The following is an 18,087-nucleotide window of genomic DNA, read 5'->3' on the forward strand; positions in this document are numbered from 1 at the left end:
CGCCACTCAGGAAACTTGACCGCCTGAGAGTAACAGGTAGGCTCAGGCAATATAGTGGAAATAGTGGTTAAGGCAACATGTTGATGCGGCCCGGAGCTACGAGTGTTCATGTTATGCGACCGAGGAGGCGGAGTAGCACGTCGAGGATGTCTGCGCGGCCTGCCGCGCTTTTCAACCTGCTGGTCCGAGACAGTCTGCTCACTCGATGCGGACTGCTCGTGACCGTGACCGGCATCACCGCCAGAAGCCGCCACGGGCTCGTGAATCTGCCGAGCGCCATTTAGTAACCGTGGTCGAGACATCACTTCCTTGGCCCATCACAATTGGTGCAGTAGCCCACGGTTCAGAACGCAGTGTAGCAACCTGCGGGGCAATAGGAGAAACAAAGGGAAACACAGTCTCATCGAATCGCACGCGACGACAGATAAAAACCTTGTTAGTGTTAGTGTCCAAACAATGATAGCCACGATAAGACGGAGGATAGCCTAGAAAGACACAGGGAGATGAACGAAACTGGAGTTTATTGCGATTATAAGAACGTAGGACAGGAAAGCACAAACAACCAAACACTCGCAAGTAATAGTAGGACGGGGGAGATCGATGTAAACGGAAGTGAGGGGACTCATCAGACAGAACACGAGTAGGCATTTTATTAATTAGATACACAGCAATTTCAAAAGCATTGTCCCAAAAACGAGACAGGACAGATGCTTGAGCCATTAAAGACAGTCCTGTCTCAACAACATGACGATGTCTGCGTTCCACTCGACCATTTTGCTCGTGAGTACACGCACAGGATTGCCTGTGGCGAATACCTAGCGAAGCAAGAGTGGAACCAAGATTTTTATATTCTCCCCCTAAATCAGATTGAAAGGAAATAATCTTGCGAGAAAAAGAACGTTCAACGAGTGACCGAAACTTATCAACTATAGCATACAAATCAGATTTAGCACGCATGGGATAATTTTATATATAACGAGTGTAATCATCCACAGACAACACAAAATATTTATAGCCAGATGCATAAAGTAATGGCGCCGGGCCCCAAATATCTGAATAAATTAATTCCAAATTATGCGTACTAGTAGTTTCGACACGAGTCAAAGGAAAACGAGAGGATTTTCCCAATTGACAAGAGGAACAGACATTGGGAAGATCACTAGAATTAAATGTACCAATAGACGAAGACGTTAAAATTTTACGTAAGACTCGAGAATGAGGATGCCCCAACCGCATGTGCCAAACGTAAGAGGATCGCGCAGCAACAAACGCAACAGGAGCTGAGGAGGACGCAGGCCATGTGTAAAGACTCCCAGACGCATGTCCCTTAAAAAGAACCTTCCTGGTCAAAATGTCCTTTACATAGAAACAAAGGGGGTGAAACTCAAAGAAAACATTATTGTCTTTTGCAAAACGCTGGACAGACAAAAAAGAAGAAGAGAGACCATGGGCATGTAAAACATCATGTAACTTAAAAGACCTAGAATCAGTAGCTAACGAAGCGGAACCAACATTAACAATAGGCAAACATGTAGCACTGCCGACTCGCAGAGTCTCCGCGCCATCATAACGTGTCGCAGAAGTCATCAAAGAAGAATCAGGCGTAGCATGATCTGTAGCACCAGTGTCAGGGAACCACTGATGAGGATCGTTGGAATCGCCATTATCACCAGAGACGGCCACATTAGCCTAAAAACCCGGAGCCCCTGAATAACGCCGAAAACAGTTGGCTCGCGTGTGACCAAAACAGTTACAAATTTGACAAGGATCATCATAGCGCCAAAAACAATTGGCTCCCGTGTGACCAAAACGTTTACAAATTTGATAAGGATCATCATAGTGCCAAAAACAATTGGCTCCCGTGTGACCAAAACGTTTACAAATTTGACACGGATCATCAATGCCACGTCGTTGACTGTACCGTTTCTCATACGGTGTATCTTGGTTCGATGTCATCGGCTACTACTACGAAGCGAGGTGGGACATGGATGTTGGAAAGGAAAACCCTAGCTAACTGATACCAAATTGAAGCATGTGCTCCATCTCAACTAAAAGCCTAAGCTGGTTGTTGGATTGCACATTAATGGTTATATGCTCAACACACCCCCTCACGTGTGCTGTGGGTTCCAAGCAACACGTGGGCCGTAGTTGCTTATCGGATGACGTAGAGATTCGAACCCATTACCTTTGGTTTGGCTCTGATACCAGATGAGAATATAATTGTGTTGTATTCAATAATAATGTCTGAGAGTACAGGTAGCGAATATATAGAGATGCTAGATAGAATCCTAGTCTAACACAAATAATATAGTCCTAGTCTAATATGAATAATATAGTCCTAATAAATATAACAAGTTTTTTTTTTTTTTTTTTTTTTTTTTTGGATACTGCGCAAAAAATTGTGTTTAATATTAAAATAGTAATCTTATTAAAATTATTCAAACTTTTAAACTCCTATAATCTTTTGCAATTTATTTAAAAAAAGTAAAATTTGTTTATCAAATTTAAACAATATCTAGAAAATATTTATATTATTGTATAATAATAATATTATTAATATAAATGAAATCAAATTTATTTATTATATTACTCTAATATAATGTCTACGTATATTATTACCATTTTTTAAATTTATGATTGAGGAATAAAATAAAGATATGATGGATGCATGTACATGGTAACAGTAAAAAAAAAAAAAAAAAAAGTGGGCAGATTCCTTGTGCGCACCGGCATTTGGCCCTGCCTACTAACCCATTGAGTCACCGTGATTTACATCCTCCCACATGCTCTGTCGGGTCGGAGTGTGAAGGACCCTTATGGTTGGGGATTCAGCCATTTGGGGTAAGTAAAAAAAAAAAAAAAAAAAAAAAAAGTTATAATGATAGAGGTATTTTTTGTCAAAAAAACTTATATAATACAATATTTATAGTATAATGTATAAAAAATAGAAAAAAAAAATGGACATAAATAACATCAACTTTTATCCACTTTTATTAGTTTTCTAGATGTAGATTAGATTTAGATTTAGATTTAGATTAGATGTAATTACTCCGTGTATTACATTATGAAAGCAGTGAGACTATTGGCATTAATATAATCATAATTATTTGTCCATTCTATTCTGTATTGACAGAATTGAGAAAAACTTAACATTATCGATCGTCAGCTCCTTGTGAACTGAAGCAACCTTTTGACTTTTGCACGAAGATCGGACATCACTTAGGACACATATTCCTACTCAAAGCTTCTGCCATGCTTAATATAATATATGGACTGACCAAAAAATATAGGAACTCGCTAGCTATAAGTTTTCAAACTTTACTACCTCCATTATTTTAGAATTAATCATTATAAAGTCCAACCAAAGGACATAATAGATTCCCCATATGCCCCATTAAATTTTGAAAACTTTCAAAAGTTGAGTGTGTATGGGTTGACCTAGGTATCCCACTTCATGGCATTACTATAATGCATGATTATTGAGAGAATTTGTAATAATATATTATTACTTGAATTTCTTATATTAGAATTTTACGTAACATAATAAATAATAAAATGAGATAATAAGATTATCAATAATTTTTTTTTAAAATTTTATTTCACTACTCATGTTAAGTGACAATTGTACATTTTTTCTTTGTAGTATATATATATTTTTTTCTTTGTAGTATATATATATATATATATATATATATATATATATATATATATATATATATATATATATATATAAGATTGTCATTTTTAGAGAAAATTGAATGCTTATAAAATGTCAAAAACTAAAAATTCTATAAATTTGTAGAGTTATTGAATACATATTGAGATGTAAATTGACATGATTAAGTTTTTCACTTCTTAGTATTATTATAACGACTGAGAGATGCTAAACTCAATCTATAACAGTGCATTATTATTAATTGCATGTACTTTCTATGGCAAATTATGATAAATTATTGTCAAATCGTAACAAAAAGTACATTTTTTATATATTAGAAGTACATTATTTGTATACTGAATGTACATTATTTGATAGTATGGTCCACACAACTGTGTGGACAAGAATGATTGACTTTTTATACTCTTATCTCAAATAGTATTGCAAAATGGGTTTTGAGAGGTTATTAATAAAACCTCATATTCTGTCTTGACACATCAAGTGGATGGTAATACATTAATTTTTTTAGTTTGTAATTAATATTAACAAGATTGTTATGTTTGATAAAAAATTGAATTATTATAAACGGTCCTAATTAAAAAAAATTTAGAAATTAATTTGTATATTTCTTGCAATACAATTTTTTTTTTTTTTCTGAAACATCTTAATAAAGAAGGGATTGATTGAACTTGAAATTCAATATCAATAATTAATATCATATATCTTTAATTTAAGCATAACAGAAGTCATAGTAATTGAATTAATTTTAATAACATGTATATGTATACCGTTTCGACCACGCTATCTTGTTCCGATGCATGGTTTGTGGTTTGTGCGATGCAAGGCTTTGTGAATAGTAGCAATAGATCTCCCATAACACTAAATTAAACAAGGGGCCGGGCACAATATTCCACATCCCACATGCCACGGAGTCGGCTATTTCTTTTTTATTCTTCTTAACCCCTAATAAATCATTATTGTCTGGTTAATAATAATAATAATAATAATTACTATAAATTATTATTATTATTAGAAAACATTAAGAGTCCGTTTGGAAATCTGGAAAATAATTACGAAAAATAATTTTAGATAATGACTCATTTTCTAGAAAATAATTTAATTTTATAATATATGGCTGAATGTCAGAAAATTATTTTTTTCTATTAGATTGAAAGTTAAGAAATTGCATTTTTCTGTTTGGTTCATTTTCCTGAAAATGAGCATATTATTTTTAATAATAATAATAATAATAATAATAATAATAATAATAATAATAATAATAATAATAATAATAATAATAATAATAATAATAATAATAATAATAAGAGTCAAATATGCCATCGAACTGCGCACAATAATGTAATTAAGCCACTGAACCTAAAAAAGTTACAATTGGATTCCTAAACTAACAAATTTCATTCAATTAGTTCAATTTGTAAGTTTTTCAAGTTTCTAGCAGGTCACCCCTAATTTAAAATATTTTTAAAAATTATTATTTAAAATTAAAAAAAAAAAAAAAAACAGATCGTTTCCGTAAGAGACGAAGAGTTTCTTTGTCTCCGGCCATGGAGACGAAGATAACTTCTTCGTCTCCGGCCAGAGACGAATCCATGGTCAGAGATGATCTTTTTTTTTTTTTTTTAATTTAAATAATTATTTTAAATAATAATTTTTTTAAAAATATTTTAAATTAGGGGTGACCTGCTAGAAACCTGAAAATCTTACAAATTGGACTAATTGCTTGAAACTGGTTGGTTTAGGGATTGAATTGTATTTTTTTTTTTCCTTTAAGGTTCAGTGGCCTAATTGCATTATTGTGTGCAATTTGATGGCCTATTTGACCCTTATTCCTAAAAATAATACTAATAAATTAATAATAATAATAATAATAATAATAATAATAATAATAATAATAATAATAATAATAAGTGGTGTGGTTGTGGTGTTGTGGTGGTGGTGGTGTGCTGTGGTGGTGGTGGTAGTGATAGTGGTGGTGGTGGTGGTGGTGTGATAGTGGTGGTGGTGCAATGCTTGTGGTGTGGGGTGGTGATTGTAGTGGCAGGGCCGACTTTTAGATTTGTGTGGCCCTGTTTCGGTAAATAAATGAAGCCATACCAAAATCACAATCTTTAAAAGTAATATCGTAATTTTTTATAATAATAATATTATGGTGGTAAAATGTTACTGTGCGCAAAGGAAAAGCCAAAAGACATATTATGGAATAAATTTCAATTATAACAATAACAACAATAATAATATAATAATAATAGTATTATGGATAAATTATAATTATAACAATAATAATAGTGCGCACAAACTCGCAATGCAAAATGATTAAAAAAAATAAGGAGATGTCCAAAGCTGGAGCAACATGCAAGTTTTGAACCTTAGACCTCCAATGCAAAATGATTGAAAAAATAAGGAAATGTCTAAAACTGGAGCAACATGCAAGTTTTGAACCTTAGACCTCCAAGTTAAAATACAATAAACACATGTTCTTACCATTTCTTCATGAAACCTTTTTAATTTAATTAAAAAACTTTTAGTTTTTATTTCTAAACTAGCTAGGTAAAAATGAAATATTGGGTCTCTAAAATTTGGGCCCCTCTTAAATTTGGAGCCCTGTGTGGTAGCCTAGCTTGCACAGCCCAAAATCCGGCCCTGTGTAGTGGTGGTGTGGTGGCAGTGGTGGTGGTGGTGGTAGTGTGGTGGTGGTGGTAGTGGTTGTGGTGGTTGTTGGTGCACGGTGGTGGTGGTGGTGGTGGTGGTAATAATAATGTGGAAACTATCATGAAATGAAAGAGAAGATACAATGGGAAAATAAAAAAAAAAAAGAAAATTGAAAAATTTCTTCCAACTAAAAATCTAGGAAGACATTTTTGTGAATTTTTTTTATCCGTAAACTATAGAATGCATATTTTTTATTTGACTTTATTTTCCTTTAATTTCCAAACATAAAAAAATCTGAAAATAGATTTCCAAACGGACCCTAAATTTACTATTAGATAATATTATTTGCACGGTGTTCTTATCTCATTTGATGAAGGAAAGACAGAAAAAAAAAAAAAAAAAAGGACAATTGTTTTTTTTTATTTTATTTTATTTTAAAATTAAGGTCAATTGACATGCATCATATATGCTAGTAGGGGGGAATGAATTAAAATTGAGTCAAAATATAGAGTAAGTGTAGTATTTACTCATAGTAGCGGTGCAACGAGATATTGAAAAGAATTTTACTACATGTAATTTTATTCTCACCACAAGAAAATAGTAAAATGATAACAAATTTAATAATGAATTAAATTGTTAGAGGTTAAATACTTACAAATTTTAGTATTTTACCAATGAAATTTGTTACTAATTAAATACTTACATGTTTCGATAATTATTATAGATGAATTTTTCCCAAAATTTGATCTCTAGTAGTATCTTTTCCATTTTCATATGTGTTAATTGATCATTAATAATTATTATGACGGTTTTTTATTTTGTTTATTTATTTATTTATCTAGTAGTATCTTTTCCTTATTCATATGCGTGAATTGATCATTAATAATTATAATGAGGGGTTTTTTTTTTGCCCAATCAAGGGAGACTGCATGATAAGAATATATACCCAAAAATACAAATAATATTTTCCTATTAAAATTCCATTGACTTAATTTGAACAAATAGTTAATCAATTATTTCCCATCAAAATAGTCATTTTCAATAAATAATTAATGGCAATATATTATGTGCAATTAGCCTCATCAAAACCGTTGAGAGAGTGACATGTGGCGGCGCTTAAGGTGAGGAGGGACGATGGCGATTAGTCCACCCAACGGAGGTCTCATCTTTGACCTATAAGTCATTTCATCATATGGCCTACGATAGAACTTCAAGAAGGGTAAAAATGACTTTCGACACATGTCAACTCGGTTGATGTGGTTATCAACTTTCTTAAAGAAAACTGCCGGGGATTGAAAGAATGATGCCCTTGTAGCTCTTGGATGGTTAACACTTGAGTCTAGCTCTTGAGTCTTCTGTGGCATTGGTGTGGATGGAAAGAAGCTCTTTCTCATGTTGTTACTAATATTGCCACGTGGAGTCCTCCCAATAGGTGACGCGAATGACATGGATCGGCCACTGAGTGGAGAGATGGACGGTCCCAATAGGGCTGATGAGTGGACAGTTGGACCAACTTTTGATATTGGTGTGTCAGTGAATGACAGATACCAAGGCTTAAGAGAGTCGTGGTGGTGTGATACGCTAAAAGCGAATCTTGAAGATGAGCACGGACCACCAATCTTAGTCGTTGATGATGTCATCGATGAAGGGGTTAATCTAAATGATGCCGCTCTTGGATAGGATGCAAAGTCATTATATTCCCAAGAGTCTTCATAATCAAGTGATGATACCACCATGGTCAATGATGCTAGCTCCACAAATGCCCTAGCACCCTACACCAACAATAAAATTAAATCACACCGTACCTAAGTAAAACGTTATTTAACTTTTAATTTATAAGTTATAGATGTTATTACATATATTATCACATGACATTTAAAATTTAGAGGTTACACAAACCAAAAATTGTCATAACACATTTAAAATTTAGAGATATAGGTGTAATAAGTTAGTGGGATATTGTACCTACCTTCCAAAGATAGGAGAAAAGAGAGGGAGGGTCAATAACAAAAGCCTTGTGAAGTTGGCCAGGATAGTATTCAGCAAGGACTTTCAGTGCTCCCAACAATATGTTCATAAAAGCTGAGGCTGATCTGAAAAAGCCTGCATTATATCATGCCAACCCAATAATATATAGTTAGCTAGTCAAACAATCCCCAATAAAAATTATCATCATCAAATTCATCATGACACCAAAGAATAACTTAAACATGAAAAATCAAATTCACTGTGGCCTTTTAGTGATTTTGGGTTCTGACAGGGTAGAAAAAGTGAAGTTCTTGGCACTTTTTGGGTAAATTTATAGGGGTTTTGGAAAAATAAAAAAATAATTGGGTTTCAATTTATACCCCCTATGTATGTTCCCAAACTTGAAAGCTACACCTCTAGGGGATTTCTAGGCAATCTCTGAAAAAGTTACAGCCTCTTGTAGCCTAAATGTTTGTCTATATAGGTTCAATCACATTTCTGATTACTTAACTAATTTCTTCAAATTATTTTATAATGTGATATTGGAAATTGAAGTTGATATTAAATCTCAGAAAAAGGTACATTTTGGAGTATTTCAAATAATCTAATTCTTACCGAATTCTGTAATCTCCTTTTACTTTAAATTTTATGTAGAAAAAGTATATACTCTCATTACTTGTTTTATCTTGCAATCATCACTTTTCAAAATAGAGAATACTTTTTTTTTTAAAAAAAAATTGTTTTAAAGGTAATTAAATATATCAAATTAAAGAATGAGGGATGAGTGATAAGATTCAATTTAAATTTACGGTTTAAATTTAAACTAAATTATAGCTTAAAACACCAAAAAAAAATATTCATTAACTATATTTCTGATCGAAAGTACTCAATTTCTGGTTATTTTTGAATGATTGAAATTTTGATGACTTTCAGTAGTGTAAAACCGAAAGAAAGTTGAGATTTGAAATGCAAATTAGTTAGAATTAGGTTCTAATGGAAGAAATGAACATTTTTTTTACATGTGGGGCTAGCCGTTACATATATGTAAGCAATGGTGGTTTGCATTCAACACAAATCTTGACATATATACATGTGACATACTATGTTCACTTTTTACAGAGAAAAAAAAATTCAAAATTACAATTAATCTTTTTAATTTTTTTAAAATTCTTAATAAACTAAGCAATTATACATACATAATCATATATAAAAGAATCAAAATAAATAAATAAATAAACAAACTTACTGGCATCCAAGAGAATGACAAGCTGTTCAACATTTTTAGCCATGGTTTGAATAGCCACTTCTACCGTAAACACTAGCAATCGAGTAAACCTACACAATAATATTTTCACAAAAAGTAAATATATAAAAATAATAAATACGTTTTTTTTTGAAATTATTATTTAATGTAGTAAAATGTATAAGAATGTACATACTGTTTCTGTGAATGGAATTTGTGGTAATCTTGTTTGATCCGGAAAATCTAATCAATAAACAAAATTGACAAAATCAATTAAGTAAAAAAAAATTATTATTAGAAAACAATTAATTTAGAGAAATATAATTAATTAATATAATATACCAAAACTGGTCTTGATTCATCATCATGGCCAGCAACATATGCTACACCTTCAGCAAGCTCAGCAGAGAATTCATCAGCCATCAACTGATCTGAAAATTATATAAATGACAAAAAAGGATTTTTTTTTTTTTTTTTAGTACTACTAACCCTGTTACAATGTAATATCTGTCTATATATACTTTCGAGAAAATTGTAAAAAATGCCCCTCTATAATATGTCAATTATCAATGTCACTCCTGAATTATGCGTGGTGTAAATGTTGCCCCTCAATTATCAAAATGGTGCACATATAGCCCCTCCCGTAACGGACATGTGGTTCCCCACCGCTGTCCATCGCTGGTATTTCGAATCGAGGGAGGAAAAAAACAACTAAATTACATATTTACTCCGACTTAACGGTGTCGTACACTAACGGGAAACCACATGTCCGTTACGGGAGGGGCTATATGTGCACCGTTTTGATAATTGAGGGGCAACATTTACACCACTCATAATTCAGGGGTGGCATTGATAATTGACATATTATAGAGGGGCATTTTTTATAATTTTTCCTACTTTCTCTAATTCCACAAAAAATCAATGTCCCCACTAGAATTTAAACATGTGACTAGAAGGCCTTTGGTGACATAAAAAGTTTTTATTTATTTATTTAATATTATCCTTTTTTGACATAGTGATAGATTTACTTTAACCGTAAGAATATTTTGAGTACTTTAATGAGCTCAGCTCACCCTGTTTTCAAAACCCAAAATCAGAATACAAACAAGAAAGTAGAAAGATTCTCAAATTCTCTCTTTACATCAAGCAGGAAAAGGATTAAAAAATGGAGATGGCTTGTGACTTCAATGGGTTTTAATAATCTTGAGTTTATATATCTTTTTCTTCATAAAAAAAAAAAAAAAAGAAAAAATTTTTGAGAAAAAAGAAAGAATATTTTACCAATTCCCATAGAGTCTCTCCAAGAAAGACAACTTCTTAGGTGCTTAGCAGCTTTCTTCACACTGTCCCCTTTCGCTTTCAAGAACCTCTCTACGCACCTTCTGTTGCAGAATTTTTCCTGTTTTTCATTCCACAAATTAAAATCCTTTCATATCTCATGCACACTTATAAATATATATAAATCCAAAAACAATCATACCTAACATAACATAAACCGATTTGGTAACGATTATATGTAGTCGAGTTGACATATATGTGGAGATATATAACTCATAACTCTTTTTTTCCCGATTTAGCTCTTGATCTCGCCCCAAAAAGTTGAATTTTCTACCCCAAGACCTAACAGTCAGGTCCGATAGAGCATTTGGAAAGATATAAATTACGGCAATTCAGTGACTCAACAGATAGGGTATATCAGTATGCACAAGAGATCTGTCCACTTTGAACATAATCCTTACGAGTTTGAAACCTTAGTCTCTTGCCTCAAATACTGACTACTAAACCAGTGTGCCTCAAATACTGACTACTAAACCAGTGACTAAACTGGGGTGGGTGTTAGAGGGAATTTGGTTTTGTCAACTAAGCAAAACCTTTCATGGGTGTATTGATGAAGTTATTGGAATATGATGATAATTTTGGTTTAAAGTTGTACATGCAGGCTACATACATATATACATACAAGGAGGAGTAATAACTCAAATATGTGTGTGAAGTGAGTTCATCACATTACAAAATATACAGTATGTATGTATGTCTCTATCTATATATATGTACCTGCTTAAGAGTAAGAGGAGCATGTTTCTTGAGAAGTTGAAGGACAGCTTCAACCCTCTCGTCGGCTTTCATACCCGGACTCTGATCTGCCTTCCCCATTTTCCAGAAAGAACAAAAAACAAAGTAATCAAAGAGAGAGAGAGAGAGAGAGGGGAGGATTTTGAATCTCTCAATAAAAGAAAACACAACAAAGATTCTACTCTTCTTTTTCACGCAACCATTTCAAAACTATAAAAGCAAGGAGGTTTTGTAGAGAGAGAGAGAGAGAGAGTTGAATTTAGCAGAGTGGAGAGGGAGTGGTGGTGTATATATAGGGAGAGTGACAAGTCCGATGTAACGACGGCTGGAAAAGGAAGAGTAACGGAACTCTACGGGCCACCACCTAACTCCAATTTTTCCTTCTTTTATCCTTTTCAAATGCTTGTGTGCGCAATTATTCAACTTTAATTATTTATTTCTCTATTTTGATCCACTACTTTAAAATTTATTACTTTTGACACTAGAATATTGTGACAATATTAATTTAAACCCTCTTTAATTAATTTTTTTTAATCTAAAAGTTGTTAAAGACTTAAGATTATGGGACAAGTAAGTTTTTAAAAATTTATGAAAGTCTTAATAAAAAATTATACTCAATTGCCAATCACCTTATGTTTAGTTAACATCTCCGTTCTTCTCTCGAAGGAAAGGTCACAACTGTAATAGAGTTGATAGTACTAAAAAAAAACTAATATTCACACAAGGTTGTTTAGTATAATGGGATTACATTATGTAAAATTTTATTTTATTTTATTTTCTTTCTTTCTTTTAGAATTATGTTGTGCAAATATTATATAAAATACAAATGTGCACTTTTTATTAGGCAAATTATTATATCATAATCATGGTCTACCTTGTATCGCGGACAATAGTTCATTAAAAAGAATTATTAATCATGATTATAAAATTATAGGTTCATTATAACAATACTGTATGTTCATTAAGATGACATCAATTTTTAAATTATTATTTACACATATTATTCTTTATTGTTTGTATAAATAAAATTACTGTTACAAAATATATTATTAAAAAAAATCTCATTGAGATCTATTGAATGATATTCATATTAATATATTTTGAATCTCAGTTGTTTATTGATGGATATGCAATATTGATAAAATGAACCTTTGGCATTGCGAAAATGAAATGAACCACCAATATAATGAAATTAAACCTACAACGTTACATTAATGAATATATTTGAGATCCATCATTATTATAATATTGTTGCATTACAGTAATGTTTATCATGTAATGATGTATTTGCATTGATATTGTAAAAATGAACATACAATATTTTGAAAATGAACTAGTAGTATATTGAGAATAAACTTTATAGTGCCTTAATACATATATTTTTTTGAAAGTTACTGGTTCTATTACATTGTAGTATCTGTTCATATACTTTCTCAACCTACTGAAACACAAAGAACCAATAACGCCTCCACTGAGGCTTAAACTCATAATCTTCCAAATGAAAGTCCAACCCGGATACCATTAGACCACATAGTCCTGGTATAATGAGTTAATATAATTGTATGTTAATTTAAAACATATAAATAAAAATATCAATATGTGTCTCATTTAAAATATCTTAATTGGAGAATTTAAGGTTTTGGATTCAAAGCTTTTGATCTTCAGGCATGAAAATCATAATCTGCCCACTGAACTACCCTTTTTGATACTACGTGCAACCTATTTTCTGATAGTAGTAGGGGTGTCAAATGAGTAGGTTTAGCCTAACCTACAATAGATTGATTATTGTTTGGATTGGATTGGTCCAGTCTGATTAAATTTCAAACCGGCACAACTAGTCCGAACACTAACAAATAGGGTTTGGTCTAGCCATAGCCTTAAAAAAAAAAAAAAAAATTATATTGTAGTATATAAATTACTATTTACATAATTACATATTGTTATTATAACTTATTACTTCAAAATTATTCAGTTTGTAAAACTAGTATATGTACACTTAAAATCTAATAATCAATCTTTATTGAAGATTTGAAGTAATAATAATTAAGTAAATTGTTTTAAAATTAAAATTACTTAGGATTTTTTATTTTTATTTTTACAAGAAATCAATAATCAAAATCTATGCATTCAAAAAAAATAATCAAAATCTATCACCAACAAAATCAAGCTTACAACTACTAAATAGTAAGAGATTGGGAGAAAAATGAAAAAAGATTAAGAGATTGGGTTGAGTTGTGAGAAAAAAACTAAAGTGGTATTTATAGGAGAAAATGATAAATTGAGGGGAGAAAATAGAATATTACTGGTGAACAACAAAATTTTTGGTCGTTCTATAGTATTAAATGGTCAATGACTTTTATTTCCGTTGGGCATTTAAAATTTAGTTTAATGGCAAAGCGTTTAGACTCTCTCACTCTCTGCCATAACTACAAGGGAGGGGTGGGGGGTAGGGGGGGGGGGGTTTCAATCTTCATGTGAGAAATTGAGGGAAAAAAAATATTACCGTTGAACAACCAAATTTTTAGCCGTTAATTATTATTAATTGGCCAATGACATTTATCACCGTTGGCCATTCAAAATTGAGGGTTTAATGGTAGAGCATTTATGCTCTCTTACTCTCTGCCATAATTAAAATTGAGGGCAACGGCTATGTGAGAAATTGGGGGGGAGGGGGGGGGGGTGCGTTGAACAAGTAAATTTTTAGCCGTTCAATAGTATTAAATGGCCATTGACTTTTATTACCATTGGACATTCAAAGTTGATAGCTTAATGACAAAGCATTTACAGTTTCTCACTCTTTGCGATAATTATAATGAGGGGCAATGGTTACGCCCATTAATATTTTTTTTTCCTAAAATAAAATCAAAAGCCAATAGGCTCGGCTAGACTATGGGCAGAAATGATAGCCTAGCTCAATCCATACTACAAATCGAGTTAGTCCTAGTTTGAGTACGATAGTAGATGAGTCTGACAGAGTTGACCCCAATGGAACATGCTCAAACTAGGCTTTGGCCTAGTCAGCCCATTTTTTTACACCTCTACATAACAACCACATTCATCATTGTTGGTTTTATTGACCACAGAAGCAGTCAAACGCGGGCCAACACAACCGTAAAAATTAAGAGACAAAGTGTGCTGGAAAAGTGTTTTCTTATTGCTTTGTGTATGCGTGTAAAAACTTAACATTTTTCAAGATTCTCTAGGCCTATTTATAGAAGAGATAATGACTTAATTTAGGTAACCCTAATATGCCAAAATACACTTGATTTTCTTTCCTTAGAGCCCCCGAATTTTCCTGCACCTTCTGCAATATTTGCTCCCAAATTCTTCTGGATATGACTAACTAACATCTTTACATTTGTCCGAGTCTTCCCTAGAGATGACCACTCTTCTTTATCCGGTCGCCGACTAACACGCTCAGTCATCTTACTGCCTAGTTATGCCACTAGGTATGACTCCTTTAGGCCTCTTGACCTCCTAACCGTGTGACTCCCCCCCCCCCCCCCCCCCCCTCTCCAATTGCTACCCAACTTGTCGCTTACAGGTCTCATCTGGCTGCCCAGCTGGCTGTCTGCAAGTCCCACCCGACTGCCTGACTGGCCGGTTTTACCATCCTACCTTAACAACTGTATACGCTCATGTCTGCACCAACCTACTTTCCCACGACCTCCTGACCGACTAGACAGTACTCGACTGATTGGTACCTTGCCTTTTGCACTTGGCCAGTCTGCCGACTTTGCCTATCTTGCTTGATCCGACTTGGTGTATGCTCATCCCACCATCTAGTCCCTCACTTTCTCAGGGTTCGGCTAGACGACGGCTTGATAAAGTACCACCCAGTTCTTCCCTTCATGACCCTTGCTCCTCTCGCAATATGCCTGAGGTGTCCATAACATTTCTTTTTATTCTAGTTGGCTGTTCCTCCTCCATCGTGGTTGAATGACTTGCTTTTGAACTGTGGCCAAGTTGGTCATCGCTGGACTCTGTGCTGACTACTCGATCGTCGGAGACCCTTAGTTTGCATTCTGCTAGCTAATTGCCAGCTACTTCAAACGTCTGACTGACTATGCTTCTTTCTGATCGGTCATCACACTCCTTTTTTCTCAAAGGTGGGTGAACGATTGAGTTCCGTTGCAACCTTTTCGTTTTCTCACTTTTAATCCTCTTTAAAAAGCTTTAAAAGCCATTAATAACTTCTTCAATACGCATCCCGTTGTATCAACCGTCCCATCACCTGTCCAACCATAGGATCTCCACCACGTGTTAGCATCCCATCGCCCCTCTTCTCCTATAAATACTCCCCTCCCTTTCACCTCACTTTCACTTCTCATTTTCACTCATTGTCAAAGCATTTTCACCGCCGCCACTGTTCTTGTTACTCCGTTGAATCTCCGGCATTTTCCTCAATTGCTCGTTAATCTTCCCTTCCATGTCCTCAATCGCCCCACCTTTGTTTTTCGTTTTCCTTTCCAAGTTAGTTCCCATCTCTTTTTTTAAAATTTTTTTTTTTTTTTTTTTGTTCTCATGTGTGCCTCCTCCTATTCTCACAATAGTGCTAGGGTTACATATAACCCTTCGACATCCACTTCTCAGCCGACCACCACTACCGTTTCCACTTCCAATCCCCTTTAAACCCAGTTCCCATTTATTCTGCCCTCGTCATGCAAGAGGGCATCACTCATGGTCGGGGTTATTTCCAATATTTACCCCGCCCAGTTGACTACAACTCCACACTCACCCCTCCCGACCTAAACTTAATGAAGTTCCTCATGGGACCCTCTGCCGCCATTCTCGCCGTTGAGGATTGTTAAATTTTCGACCCTCCCACTGGCAGCTACATTGGGATCCACTACCGCTCCATGTGGTATGAGTTCCGAGTCTCCCTACATCCCTTCCTCACCAGTCTTTTTCATTATTTTAATTTTAATTTGGCGCTATGCCCGGCCAACTGGTCCCAAACTCCCACTACCTTATTACTTGTTTCTTGGCCGTGTGCAATGCACATGGTCTTCCCCAAACAATGCCCCGTTTTCTATACCTTTTCCAAGTTACTGAGTGGGCGCACCGGCTTTGGGTTACCTCTAAGTCTCCCAGCGAAGCGACTGTCGAGTCCTTGACGGCCTAGCCGACTCCCATAAACGCTGGAAGAAAGAGTTTTTTATTTTTTTTTTCTACGCGGCCTCCCATCTTAAACCCTTCAGCTTCCCCACCACCTGTCACACTTCCTTCTTCCGGCTAAGAAAGAAGTCGGTCTGCGATGAAGGGACCAGCGAGTGCGTCTCCATACTCAAGGATATGGAGTCGGTCTCGACTAGCCACTGGTCGTGCTTGCAGGTACTCGACCAAGCCGACCTTTCGTCTGAGGGGGCAGCTACCACATGTTGCCTCCATTTTCCTTTCTTTTTCCTTATGCTCTTTTCCCCTTAAACTCTCTCTAACTCGTTCTCTTTTAGGCAATGACGACTTTGAGGACTCATCAAGTGACGAGTCCGTAGAAGTGATTGAGCTCGAGCTGGTCGTTCCGTTTCCTCCACCATTCGCTCCAACTCCCGACTACCCTAGCTCTCAAGCAGAGATGGTCATCCATCGTGCCCTGCATTAGGCGCGCCTCAAGATCCTAGTCTCCTCGGCCGACAAGGGCAAGGACCTACCACCTCTAACTCTGTTCCACCCGCCCCAACTCCGTGTCACAACTTTCACCTGGCCATCGGGGGAACGCCGACTGTGACCATCTCTACTACTGCCAGCCACGCTTAGCGCCGCCCAACCACCGGCTCTAAGCGTCCTGTTGATTCGGCCAATGCTCTCTCCTCTAAGAAGATAAAGCTAGTTTGGAGGTCAACTCTAACAACGTAGTCGTCAAGGGGAACTTTCCTGTTTTGGATTGGATGGAGAATTTCATCTTCCACGAGAACCTTCGCGTCATGGAGGATGCCCCTGTCGACTGGTTGCTTCAGTTGGTCACTTACCACAGCTACTGGGTAAGCACGCTATCTCAAGGTTGCCTATTCTTATGTTTGCTTTTCTCTAACCACTGCATTTGTATCGCAGCCACTCAAGGCCCAGGTTGAGCTCCACAACGAGCTAACGACCCTTTTTGCTGATGTCGAGGTGGTGTAGTCGGTTCGAGCCGACCATGCTAAGCAGGTGGGCGGGCTGAACTTTAAGGACACCCAGTTGGAGTCTACCTTGGAGGCGGCGCAGAAAAATGACGAGTGTCTGATGCTCAAGATGACAACTGCTCGCATGACAGCTTTGTAGGAGTACAAGGGGTCAACCGTCTGGGAGGTTGTGATGGCAAAGGCTCGCCAGCATGTCCATGAGTTGGTTGCGGACTAGGTTGTCTGTTCCTGTCATCCCAAGACTTCGGTGATTTACAAACCAAACTTCCTTCCTTATCGAATCTTAAGACCATCGAGGTCTAGCACCAGAGTATCCCTTGCACCTTCCTAGCATCGTGGACTTCTGTACTCTTGAT

General features: G+C 35.3%; 1 protein-coding gene across 1 annotated transcript; it reads right to left on the reverse strand.

The window, feature by feature from the left end:
* Positions 1-7,317: 7,317 nt before the first annotated feature.
* On the reverse strand, positions 7,318-11,855 carry LOC109163804. Its single transcript, XM_019312510.1, has 7 exons — positions 11,592-11,855; positions 10,818-10,935; positions 9,879-9,967; positions 9,733-9,779; positions 9,540-9,628; positions 8,295-8,428; positions 7,318-8,097 (listed from the first exon to the last, which is right to left on the reverse strand). Exons 1-7 carry the CDS (start codon positions 11,688-11,690, stop codon positions 7,408-7,410), a joined length of 1,266 nt encoding a protein of 421 aa, XP_019168055.1. The 5' UTR covers positions 11,691-11,855; the 3' UTR covers positions 7,318-7,407.
* Positions 11,856-18,087: the final 6,232 nt, after the last annotated feature.

The sequence above is a fragment of the Ipomoea nil genome, unplaced genomic scaffold (assembly GCF_001879475.1).
Source record: "Ipomoea nil cultivar Tokyo-kokei standard unplaced genomic scaffold, Asagao_1.1 scaffold3043, whole genome shotgun sequence".
Classification (NCBI taxonomy): Eukaryota; Viridiplantae; Streptophyta; class Magnoliopsida; order Solanales; family Convolvulaceae; genus Ipomoea; species Ipomoea nil.